Source organism: Eptatretus burgeri, chromosome 4 (genome assembly GCF_056783735.1).
Source record: "Eptatretus burgeri isolate ZD-2024b chromosome 4, Ebu_testis_v1, whole genome shotgun sequence".
Classification (NCBI taxonomy): domain Eukaryota; kingdom Metazoa; phylum Chordata; class Myxini; order Myxiniformes; family Myxinidae; genus Eptatretus; species Eptatretus burgeri.
In genome coordinates this window covers 130,644,315-130,658,081 of record NC_140964.1, presented here as the reverse complement: position 1 = coordinate 130,658,081, position 13,767 = coordinate 130,644,315, and the positions used below count along the sequence as shown (strand labels likewise).

At 43.6% G+C, this 13,767-nt stretch overlaps 1 protein-coding gene across 6 annotated transcripts in view; it reads right to left on the bottom strand.

The window, feature by feature from the left end:
* Positions 1-13,562, bottom strand: part of LOC147029121 (uncharacterized) — a 96,325-nt gene extending 82,763 nt beyond the window's left edge. For 4 of the 6 annotated variants that reach the window (XR_015056778.1, XR_015056776.1, XR_015056777.1 and 1 more), the window contains exons 1-2: positions 13,303-13,547; positions 12,139-12,571 (exon numbers count right to left, since the gene is read on the bottom strand). Coding sequence is in view for 3 of the 6 variants with exons in the window: in XM_085876204.1 (XP_085732330.1) it covers positions 12,139-12,559 (421 nt within the window). In the remaining 3 variants the exon portion in view is untranslated. Of the gene's footprint in view, positions 1-12,138; positions 12,572-13,302 lie in introns of all 6 variants that reach the window. The other 2 variants (XM_085876201.1, XM_085876202.1) reach the window with 2 other exon arrangements.
* Positions 13,563-13,767: the final 205 nt, after the last annotated feature.

The window sequence follows — 13,767 nt, the reverse complement described above, 5'->3', positions numbered from 1 at the left end:
TGTGGATGCTATCTCAAAATTGTGGATGGATTCAGACAAAAAACCTGTGTGCGACGGGTTTGTGATGAGGAAGAATTGGTTCAATTTTGGTGAAGATCTGATTCTGAATCCGGATATGATGGTTTTTGAAGGATTCTTCACATTTAAGAGATGGGACCAAGAACGAAATATTGCATGCAATTTCAAAAATGTATTGGTCTGACAAGTTCCCGTGGCATTGCATGGCAGAGGTATGTGCTCCACTGTGTGCCCTTCACATTTAACTTGTGGCCCCAGAACCAAACAATATATATATATATATATATATATATATATATATATATATACATATACATATACATATACATATATATATATACATATATATATATATATATATATATATATATATATATATATATATATATATATATATATATATATATATATATACATACATATACATATACATATACACATATATATATACATATATATATAGATATTGTTGCGGATCCGGGGTGGCGGGAATCTGACCCGGTCCCTGGTGCCACCCTCGCCACCACCGTCTCCAGGAGTCTATAACGCCCTCTGGCTCAGCACAGGCCTCGGGTCACGCGTCTTTAATCGCGATGCCAACGTAATCCTGTACCTTACCAGTTGGGGAGATAGAACCCCGAGTTACAGACTGGCTTTGTCAGTGACCGAGCGGAGTCTACCAGTCTGTAACCATTTTGGTATTGTATGCCAATCGAACGGATCGTTCCTCGACGCGACACGCATTAATCCAAAGGGGCAACTTCATCAGAATTAACCAGATTTAGTGAGGACATCAGGGATCACAACACAAGCAATAACATGACAGTGGTTTTATTAACAATCAACCCGTTCTTAACTAGGGAACCACGGCTAAAAGGTTTCGAGGGGATTACTACGAAATATGCCTTATACAACACGTGCAAATAAACATGCATGCAGGACAAGACAGAGTACTTTGGTGATGGCTCATGGACGAGAGGACCGTGTTCCAAAAGCACGAAGGTCGCTCATAAAAACCAGCGGGTTTCCACGGGTTCGAACACCTGCTCGAACATGCCGCGCAGCAAGAGATGGCGGCGCAGCACTCCAGCTCCCGCCCAAGTCACCGCGTGCGCGGTTCTCCTCAGCGCGCTCCGCTCCACGCCACGTCGACGATGCAAGATCGCCGGTCTCAATCCAGGGTTCAGCACACGAATCCCGGCCTGGCCTGTTCTCCAGACAAGGCCCCAATCGAGGTCCAAGTTCCACAGGTGGATCACAACGTGTCAAGCCGTGAGGTGAGCAAGGACCGTACGAAGGTCCAGCATCTCCTCTCCGGCCTTCCCGCCCTAAGCCCGACTCCTGCTTCGTCCTCTCAGTGCCTCTCTCGGTCGAATCACCGACGTGCAGGTTGGTTCAGCGTTTCTCCTGGCAGACCCAACACGGTGCCTCCTTCGTTCGCTCGTTTCCAAGCGACTCTGAGCACGCCTCGAGAACCCGGCCGTTCCTCACACACAGCACTCCTTTCGTCCCCTTTTCTTTTCTCCATCGAGTCAAGAGGGGAATCGATGTGCAGATTCCGCTTTCTCTGCCGGCCGGTTCACCACTGCCTTTTTCTTTTCTCTCTCGCCTCGACACGCGAGCTCCTTCGACACACACCTGTCTCGGCGACTCCCTGACCAAAGGCTCCTCCCCTTCACATCACTTCCAGTCCAGTCCACACCCCTCGCTCTTGTCCACTCCTCTCAGCGGATTGGGAGGGGCCTATTCCGGAATGAGGAAGGAATAATTGCGATCTCTCGTTTCACCACCATAGCACGAACACAAAAACAGTCTGTTACACCTCCCGACACACACATATCGTCCCTTATACCACACAACCTATCTATACATGAATTTAATGGGGGAACTGAGCTAATTCAATATTTAGTATTCCCGCAAGGGCCATTTCCGTAAGACTATATATGGAAATGTATAAACATGTATGTATGTATGTATGTACAAACAAAATGGCACTCAAAGACCACACAACTCCCACCCTTCTCCCAAACATGATTTAACATCAATATAATCACTTTGACTTTCCCAGTGCATCGGCATGCCCCAGATCTGATATACCCATCAGTGTTAAGAAGCATGAAGGTTTGAGAAGAAACGAACAAGTCCATAAACCCTCAGGTCTTTCATCGGCCCATAGCATCAAGAGTTTTTCTGGTACGGGCTGCAAAATATTAACTTTTGATCAGAAAGTATTGCGTTGCTCAGAAAGTTCTTGCAAATCTTTTGTTGTGCAGAGGTACACCCGTTTCTCACAGGTACATTTCCAAGTATTGTCGGCTTCTTCAAAAAGTTGGTGAGTTGTTTCATGGTACAATACTTATTTGGCAGGCATGAAAGACATCCAGGCTGTCCGATGACTGTTATCACAATGGATTTCTGCGGATGCATGCATCAGGGGACTGTAAAATTTGTGTCCCTTTTGTCTCTGGATTCCTCGTTTTGCTTCTTTCTTTCCAAATATTTTATTTCAACCTTAAAATTACCTGATTTCTTCTGCTCCCTTCAAAAGAAAAAAAAAAAACCCCCAAAAAAAAACTTCCACTCAATATAAATCTCATCACATTTGAATTTCCTTCTGCCTGTACTTTTTGTTCTCCATTTCCCACCCCCGCCCCCTTCTTTTCTCCACCAATTCAAACTCTTCATTGAATGAAAATGCTTCTTCCTTTCAAAGCATTTAATAAATGCTTCACTTTCCTTATTTTTCCATGAAGAGAACCCAACCTTCACCATCATTGATTCCTCTTCTTATTCTCAAGAATATCTTTGTTTGTCCAATTTGGGAATTTGGAATCAGTATCCCTTCACTTCATGTCCCTTCTTCCTGCATCCCTCCTCACCCGACCCTCTCAATGCTTCCCCTGCACCTGACCAACTCAAACCTTGCACATTACCCCATCCCCACAAAGCCATCCTCAAACCTTGCGCAGACAATTCCCCCTTCCAATGCCACCTCCCATGTCCTTAACTTTGTGGACCTCAAACATCCAAGGTATCTGCTTTAAATGATGGATCTCTCAATCCAGGCCACTGCCAATGAACCAGACATCATCCATTTCATAGAATCCTGTCTCCCACAGTGAGTCCCTGATTCCTTGGTCTCTCGACCTGTTCATTCTTTCCTCGAATTGGTTTAGGCCTGAACCCCACCCGTGCAGTGGAGGGAGTTGCACTAGATATAAACAATTCAATCTTTCACTGCCCTTCCACTGATTGCTTGTGGTATTCGACAGTACTCCATTTGGCCCTGCATCGGCAAGTTGCGAAGGTCTGTCTACCTCGAATTAGGCTTTGGTGTTTTACGGTTTTCCATATCCAACTGGTGAATGAATGGAAATGCAAAAAATATATAATCAATCGTTATTTTAAAGCTTCTCTCTGCACTGAACGATCAATTCATTGATGCATTGTGATGAGGAGAAAGTTTTTCAAGGAAGGCTCAACATTATGCCACCAACAACATAATAGTTGTTGCATGGACTCTTAGAACCACTTTGTGTGAAAGTTTCATCAGAAGGGGGCAATGCAGAAAGGCCCCAGGCAAACAGATGGTACACCTGCTACCTGCTGATCCTGCCCGACCTCAGAAAGAAGCTGCCTGGGGCTCACCACCTCTTCATAAACCTGAGTATCTTCCATTATATTACCTGCAGAAGAGACACAGAGAGACCACAAAGCATCAACCCAAGAGAGGTTGCAGAGACGATGCCAGTTCATGGCCGACCAAGTTAACAACTCCTCGTTGAATTCTGTCAAGAAGGGACAGAAGACAAGTCAAAGCATCTTCCCAGATGTGACCACAGGATTCCATGACTGAATGTCTGGTGGTCTTGTGCAGGTGGAGTGAAGCCTCGGGAAGGAAATATCAGAGAGCTCGATACAAGCAGCCAAGATCAACACTGGTGTGATGGCGAAGTGAAGCAGGCAGGAAGCAAGGATAAGTTCTGTATCGGGTTGAGTCGTCAGCATAAATGGGTAGGCGAGATGAAATGTTGTTGGGCACATCATGTCTGTAATGAAGAAACACAGAAGGCCTGATCACAGACCTGGGCAACACCTGCATTCATGATATGGCCTGCCGAAGATTGATCCTTGTGCCGCACAAAAATTATCGATCTCTGAGAGTTCTGAGATTATTGCATTCACATGCTCAGGAATACCATGTGAGTGGAGCTGGTGAATGACACCCTAATGCCAAACTACCAAAAGCCTTGGAGATGCCAAGGGCTAAAAGTTAGGCCTCGCCACACTGGTCTTGGACCTGGTTGAAGTGTTCAGTTATGAGGGAACGAATATCACCAGTTGATTGGATATGATGGAATCCATCATGAGCATCAGTTTGGAGAATGTGGTCTTCCAGGAAAGTTACAATCTGTTCATTGATAATCAATTCAAATACTTTGCTCCTTATGGGAAGAAGGCTGATATTTGGATGGATCCGACAATTGTGGCAAGAACATTTTCAGGACAATTGAAGGGATATGATCTACTTCAGTAGCTTTGGAAATATCCAGCCCTTGGATGATTTTACCCCACTCTTTGAGGAGTGATCATCATAGTGGATATATTCATGTTCACACCGGTGGAATTTAGTAATGATTCATTACATTCATCAAGTATGGAGTTTGCAGCGAAATGCTGCACCACTGGAGTTTGCATTGGCCACTGAAGTTCGATGCAAAACTACTTCTCGGTTTCCCACATTTCCCTTTTGTGTAATATTTGTGGAAATGTTTTGTATCATCAGATGTGTTCAAGAAAGGTTGCAGAAAGGTACATGTTCCTGAAAGGATGATTCATCCTCAGCACGTGTTCAGGAATGGCTTTTGTACACATATGTTGAAGAAAGTGTTCAAGATTTGTATTTGCCATTTACCTCCACCACCGAAGGTGAACTGAGGTTATGTTTTCACCCAAGTTTGTCTGTCTGTCTGTGAGCAGAATATCTCAAAAAAAAAAAAAAAAAAAAAAAAAAAAAAAAAAAAAAAAAAAACCAGATTCAGACGAAACCTCGTTGTCAGCTAAGCTGTATGACGATGACAAATTAATTTGATTTCGGTGAAGGTCAGCATCTGGATACGATAATTTCTCAAGTGATTCTCTTCACCATTGAGAGATGGGACCAAAACCGATCGAGACCACGATATTTCAAAAGGTTGGGAAGCATTGTGGGGAGGTGACAAACATAAGCCGATTTGATTATCGTTCAGGTCCAGATCCAGATCCGGCCTGTCAGTGTGATACAGAACATCAACTTTTCAGCCTGGTGGAGGTATGCACTCTATCGAGTGCCGTTCTGGATATATTTGTGTTCAAGTTTTATATTTATGTTCACTGCACGTGCTGAAGAAAGGCGGATGGATAGGAGTTCAGGTGTGACAAGGAAGGACTTTGTATGATAGAGGATGCAGAATCAACAGCTGGCTTTGGAGGCCAACTTTGAAATGTGGTTTTCCCAAGAAAGACCATGGCTGATAGTGAGACCTCGAATATTGAGAAACTGAACTTCCTCAAGAGGATTGTCAGGAAAGTAGATGGATGGGGAGGAGGGTTACCAGCTGATCCTTTTGGAGAGAGTTAATGAGAGTATCAGATTTGTCAGGATCGAAAGACATATTCCAATTGTGGGTACTGGTTACATCCTTTTTCTGCAAGCACAGCTGTGCCACTGATGCAGTGCCCATGTTACCAGTCAGCTGGTACTCATTTTGCCGACCTTGTAAGAATAACAGAATGAGTCTACCCACTTCGTGTTATTTCAACAAGGGCTGGAACAGCACAACTGTACTTGAACTAAAGACCCGGTGATCTTCAGCCTTAAACGTGAAGCCAAGCAGGAGAGGAGATGAAAGGATTCTGTTGAGTGCAACACGTTGAATCCAGAGTGGAGGAGTCATCAAGCCATGTTTGCAATTGGCCTTGGATGCCAGAGGCAGAGAGTTGAGTAAGGCAGGATGCCAGACTGTATCAAAAGCTTGAGATATGTTCAGAGAGACAGCTCTCATCTCTTGGCTGCTATTGAGGGACTGCATCCATTGCTGGGTGAGTAGAAGCAGCATGTCCAAGCTGGAATGACCTGGTCTGAAACCAAATTGGTGAACTGAGGTGAGGTTGTTACTCTGCGCTCGCGAAGCGAAAAGGGGGGTAAAGCAATCAGTCACGTACTTGTGCCGTGTGTATGTGATTGCATTTTTAAAATACATTTTCTCAGCAACCCTTTGTCTGATTGACGTGAAATTTTCGAAATTGGTACGACTCATCCTGTAGAATGTTTTAGTCATAAATATGACATCAAAGGCCATGTGGAACAGGTGCCACCTTGGAAAAACCGAAAAACTTTGCACTTCTATATATCCGAAACCACTCCATGGAAAACATTTACACCTGGCTAATTGTGAAGTACTCCAAGAGTGGGAAAAGATGTGTTAATGATGATGTCATCGCTCTCTTTATTATTACGTCATAATTCGACAAGTATAACGCTTGATTAGATGAGTAATGAAATTTCTTTTTTCTTTGCAACTGTTGGTCCAATTGACAGGGAATTTTGACCATTGGTGTTGCTCCTCCTGTGGGAGTTTAGAACGATTACTATGACATCATCGGTCACGTGATACAGATGCCATCTCCGAAAAACTGAAGAACTTTGCACCTTTATATCTCCGAAAATGCTTGATGGAAAAAATTGAAACATGGCTCATTATTGTTGAGTACTCCCCCGGTGGAATAACATATCAATGATGACATCATCGGTGACTTCATTATGATGTCAGAATTTGAGAAATGGAACGCTTGATCCGGTCAGTATGAAAAAAACATTTCTCTGCAACTGTTGGTCCGATTGACATGAAATTTTGACCAAAGATGCACCTCCTCCTGTGGAAATTTACAATGATAAATGTGATGTCAGACGACATATCGTAAATATGCCATCTTGGAAAAACCGAAAAACTTTGCACCTCTATATCTCTGAACCGGATCCATGGAAAAAATTGAAACATGGCTCATTGTCAATTATTCCCCATGGGGAATTAAGGTATGTTAATGATGATGTCATTGGTACCTTCATTACAACATCATAATTCAAGAAGTACAACGCTTGATTCGATAACTGATTAATTTTTTTTATATCTGGGCATTGCTGAGGTTAAAACACTCTTCCTTTTGGTAAATTTTCCCTCCATCCCTTCTCTCCCCTTCCGCTCAACCTGGTTTTTCTAAAATCCTCAACTTTCCTCCGATTGACTTGAAATTTGAAGAGCATTTATGTTGTTATAACCGCCGGGACATCGGCCGCTACACGACTGCTGGACGGAGCTGCAAGTCGACTCGACGGAATATAGATCCTACTTCTCCGGAATAGTCTGGAGAAGACTGGTCCCTTTTGGACTGAAATCCGCCATTGGGTAGACCACGTGGGGTAGGGTTGATTGCAAATTTACCGAAATACCCACATGGTCCAACTACCGGGGAATTTCACCCTCGACGGAACGCGTACGGGAACAAGCCGCTTAAGCGAGCCCGTTCCGTGTGCGATTCCGAGCGGTTTAATCGCTGAGAACCGTAGGTCCGATTATCCCGTTATTTTGGCACAACGGCCTTCTAATTCCCAACACATGCGACACGCTCAGTCAATGGTGGAAATGGACACGGAAGAGCTGAGAACATTTAACAATTGGGGTTTATTTATTCGCAATGATAATGGGGGACGAGGGAAGCACGCAAAACCAGATCTAAACCGAATACAATAAATGCAAGTATATACACAGCACAGGCACTTAACAGTTTCACTACTTTAAGACAGGGAAAACACACACACACACACACACACACACACACACACACACACACACACACACACACACACACACACGGACCCTTATGGTCTTTATTGAAGTCTTCCAGCTCGAAGAAAGGGAGCCGGAGACAAGAGCCTTTACTCTGACCTGTCCACCTTGTGTGGTATTCGACGATCCGGCTCGACGGGAATCCGACCTGCAACACGTTGCCACTCCAAGCCAGCAAGACTAGACGAGTCGATCTCCGGTGCTTCGAACCCAATCACTGCCAAGCCGCCAGACCAGACGAGTCGATCTCCGGCTCTTCGAATCCGATCACTAACAAGCCGGCCAGACCAGATGAGTCGACCTCCGGCTCTTCGAACCTGATCACTGCCAAGCCGGCCAGACCAGACAAGTTGATCTTCAGCTCCCATGACACGACACCGACACCGACACCGACACCGACACCGACGTTCACCACGATGCTCCCTCCTGATGCCCACCAACACCTTCCTGACAAGACACCGACCGACGACCAACTACGACTCTTGACGCTCCATATGTCGCATTTCTCCTGTGGCAGGGGGCGTCATGGGAAGGGTCACCGTCGGAGACGGCTCACCTCCCATTGGTTCGGGGTTCGTGGGAACCTCGGTGGCTGAGGTTTCTCACGCCTTTCATTGGTCCGGGGTTCACCCCACCCCTCGGGGGCGGAGTCAGAGCTCCAGTAGCCGAGGAAACTCCGCCCTTGTACGTGGCTGAACGCACACCGCCAATGGCGTTGGCGTGATGAAGCGAGGTGAAGGCGAGGGCAATGCGGTGTGGTCGGCGTTGATGGTGGTGTAATGAACGAAAAGAAACCCTGACTATAAAAATAAATCACAGCGCATTTACATTGATTTACCCTTAAAACAAGGGGAGGGAAGCTATCTATAAAACACGTATTTACCGCGATAACTGCGTTCGAGGAACCTGAATGTTGTGTGTGAGGGATTTTACAAATTCACACCAATATTTCAGGTCAATGATTTTTGACCACCACCAATTCACAACCACCAACAATTTTTGAGATCAACATAGGCCAAATTTCTGAAATCCTCAATTTTCATAAAAATGACCACCATGTATCACGTGATAATTTACACTGGACTTTCATAAAAATTGACCACCATGTATCACGTGATCTGGCAGCCACATTGGATCAAAGGGAAAATGTTTGAAAATCATCGTAGGAGAAACTGCTACACCGATGAATTCAAAACTTAACTAATTGATCAACTACCCACAGGAAATATGGTTTGATAAAGATGATGTCATCAGTCACGTGGTCTGGCAGCCATATTGGATCAAAGAAGAAAAAAAACAATCTTCAAAAAAAAAAAAAAGGAGTTTGCTCGAACCAAGTCCTTCTCAAGACTGTGCAGGACACGTATTCTATGAATACCATCTATTTGGATGTGGAAATCATGAACGTTCACCGGTTGGATATGGAAATTGTTAAACTCCAAAGCAGTTGCTTCGAAACTTGGCAAGGCCGAATCAAGCACGATCAAATACCCCGAGCAGTGTTGACGCCACGCTTTTGAATGATCGTGTCTAAACATGTATTAACGAGCTGTGAAAAAAGGGAAACCATGAAAGATGAGAGATTGAATGAAAATATAAAATAATGAAGGATTACAATCACTGGATGCATGTTTTCAGTGGTGCAGTAATTAATGGAAAGTTGACAGGACATTAAAATAAATGAAGAGCTGGGAAGGTAATGGCAAACCACCTCGTATCAGCCTTGCCAATCAGCTGAGGACCTGCCTTCAAGCAGAGTATACAATCAATCAATCAACTGTAGCTCTTTCTCTATTTTTTCACTCACTCTTGTTATCTTCTCTAATTCTCGACTCCCTTGACGGTGTAAAATTCTGGTGTGGATGGTGTGCCTCCATTTCTGTTTTTCACTTTTATTCTTCCACTTTTCAAATTTCTCCATTCTGTCTGTCAACACCAATGTGTTTATTCCACTTACACGGTCTGTCTTCCTCAAATGAGGTTATCAGTGTGAACCTTTACTCGGGCATTACACTACATTTTGCCTCAGTTTCTGCAATACGTTTTAAGGTTAAATCAATTCTGTCTGATTGTCCATGCACATTTTGACGTTGTGGAAGAATTAAAAAAAGTATTAAGTGATATAATCTTTGTTTTGCATGCAGAGAAAAACAGCTCAATGAGAAAACGAACACATTCCGCTTCATGCACAATTGGCAAATGTTCGGTGTGCCACTCTCGACGGATACAAAATAGCCATCCAATTAAATGTCGTCGCTACTCCTTGTGCACAGGGACTTGATTGGACTACCACCCCCACCCACCCCTGTAAGAATTACGTAAACACCCCCCCATAACTCTTCTCCCCCCCCCACAACCCTCAAGTGTTATTCCCATTGAAGAAAGTGCTTATTCCTTTAAAAGCTTTTGAAAACGTATTGACATGATCATTTTCCCTTGTTTCTCTGGCATCAGCACTCCACGTGTTCTTGTTCATCATGATTTATTGTTCCTCCTCCTCTTCTTCTTTTTCTTCTTTTAAAAAAGGCATATTTTGTACAACTGTCTCTCATGGAAATGCTGGTCCTGCCATCCATCCTCCAGTTGCTTCAGCTCGACCTTTCTCCATGCCAAGAACAAAAATGCCATCCACCCATCCCATAACGTTCATCTCAGAAAGTTAAATAAAGGAATCATGGGAAGGTGTGTGAAGAGATTGTCTGCACACAACAAGCAAATCTCATTCATGTGATTTCTAAGCGTCAAACCACTCCGTGTCAGTGCCCTCCCAAACATCAACGACAAGCCCACATCCTTCCACATGTCCCCCTCACCCCATCCTCATCTACCCACCAGAACTGCTCCTCTCAGGTTACCCCTCATCTCACTCCCTCCCACCCCATCCCACCTGCACCTTCTCCCCCCGAGGGTGGTCCAAAAACAGCAAAAAAAAAAAAAAAAAATTAGATGTTGTCTCCACACGTCTTAAATTATTACAATTTGATTCAATAACGTGCATAAAAATTTTTAAAAATAATTGAGATGTTGCCTCCACAAGCCTTAAATTATTCTACTATGATTCAATAATGCGCATGAAATTTTTTTAGTTGATCGGAGGTGATTTAGAGGTCGCTCCAGATGACGACTTTTAGTTTTATGAGTTGGTTAAATTAGGGTATGGTCAGGTACGATTACGGGTACTTCTGGATGTCCGAGGTGAAAATGGAGTGCATTTTCGAACTCGATGGGGTCGATTTACTCTAAGAAATGACTGCACCGACGTTGAATTCACTACCATTTCGAAAATACGACCCAAAACAAGATTTATCATTACTGGAGTTGAGGAACTAATCCTACTCATTTCGATATTTTCTAATCTATAATTAATTTGTCATGTGTCTAAACATTTCTTAGACCTCTAAATCAGCTCTGATCAAGCTAAAAAAATGTATGCACGTTATTGGATCATATTAGAATAATTCTAAGCTTGTGGAGCAACATTCTATTTTTTTCGACTTTTTTGGACCACCCTACTCCCCCCCCCCACGTCCGTCACCCTCCAAGCCTCCCACCCTCCCACCACCTTCGACCCTGTCCCTCACTGTGTTTATCTCAAACATCTGAGGCCTCCGCTCCATCCTGATAGATCTCTCAATCCAGGCTGCATCCTACTGCCTCGACATTTTCTGTTTCCCAGATTCCTTTCTCCCATAGGATGTCCCTCACAATATCCATGCCTATACAAGAGGTAAACAAACTACTTCCTGCATGCGGATAACTTAAATGATGCCTGGTGTTGGCTTTATGGATGGGGTAGTGGGCTTAGGATCCTAGAATCCTGAGTTCAAATCCCACTGGGCTGTTGAATTAATACCAGGTGGGGTTGACTCTGCCTGTTATCCTTCCGAGGTAAGCAAAATGAGTTCCCGCATGCTGGTCTACTGTATTGGAGTGGGGACCTCTCCAGGATTGTGTCCAACAGCCAAGGAGACTGCTTTGGCAGCACCAATGCTCTGCACAGAATGCAGTCCCAATGGATGGATGGATAATTTATAAGGTGATGTTAAACATGGAACACTTTGGAATTTAATGTGATTTAGAAGAAAAAACATTGACTTTGTCGATCGAGAATAAAAATGTCTTCAACACAAAATTGTTCCAAAAGAGATTCCATAAGTTACAAGAAAAAAAAACATGAATGGTTCATCATCGAGGTATTTCTTGACATGTGAGGGTGTATAAAATGGTGACATACCAGACTTGGGTGTTAATCCATCATCCTGATCGTGGAGGTTGCAGACATCACTGAAAACGATTCCCCGGAAAGCAGGAACATTTTCCAGCTGCTCATTTTGGAATCCAATAAACTTTTGGGAGAAACTGGAAAGTTCTCGAATAACATTCTCCAAGTTGATGAACAGACTTCCCAACAGAGAAGAGCCTGCAAGTTGGACATCCTGCGGCTTCAAAAACGAATTCACAAATTTACAGAAGTCAGCATACATTGCAAATTTAAATTTCTCTTTGGCGAGAGAGAGGAGCTCAGTTCGCAATGAATCGGAGTCTGAACAAGCTCGAAGAACCTTGTGATTCTCAATTCCAAGTACATTGATCACTGCTTGGGCTGTTTCTGCTCTCAGACCTTGTGATTGGAGCCATTCCAAGAAGGTGTCCATTCCAACGATGACCTGTCAGGGACACAAGGCTCATGTTAACAAAGGAAAGGTTATCCATGTCATTTTCTTCAAAAGGGACACAGACACACACACACACACACACACACACACACACACACACACACACACACACACACACACACACACACACACACACACACACACACACACACACACACGCGCACGGGACGGTGCCCCACATTCCCTGTGAGTTATAGAATTCCCGAATAATTTCCCTGTGGAGTCCAAGTGACCTGACACGTGATGCCCGTGGAAGGTTCACGAGGAATGTTATATTTTAGACCCTCACGATGTTGATGAGTTTTTGGATCATGAATCAGGTTTTCATCTCCATTCAGGTTATGAAGGTTAAATATCCCACGGAACAGGTAAAGGAGGTGATCGAACCTCGTACCCTCGTTACACCTCGTCGTGAGGAGATAAAATTGGATAAACAAGTTAATTATAAAAGGTTTCTGGTGGTTTTGTCGTTAAAAGAAACAATGAGATTTAATTATCGTTGTACGAAGTTTCGTGATGATGTGATTATTAAACAATGTGGTGAATAAAACAAAACGAGTGAAAAACACCTCATTAAATCAACAACCAAACACCTCAACATACATTGGATAAAAACTCCTTTAACTTCCCTTCATTTCAATCATCGAGGAACAGAAAATTATTTTCTATTTTAATTCACGTTTTACATCTTTCTGATAATTAAATAATAATTCTGAAAATACCTCTTCAGATCAGTTCCACCGGCACCACGAGGACCTGAGGTACAGGAACAACACAAGTTTACACGAAGATCACCCGGAAGTTCTTCTTCTTCCTCTGAACGAAAATGATTCTTCTTCCTTTGATAGAAATTGATTCTTCTTCCTCTTATCGAAAATGATTCTTCTTCCTCTGATCGAAAATGATTCTTCTTCCTTTGAACAAAAATGATTCTTCTTCCTTTGGTCGAAAACGATTCTTCTTCCTCCTCCTCGTAATCCCTTTTGTTGTCCTTTTATTCACTGATCTCCACGATGCAAGTTGACGACTCATTGGCCAATTCGTGTCGTATGAACGATTGAAGCCACAGATCGGCCATTTTACCACTCCCATTCATTGTGGACGAGTGAAACCTCTTTGTCATCACCTTTCGTGCGGTTGTTCAATCATCGACTACCATGAAGGTTGGAGGGACAAACAAATGATGT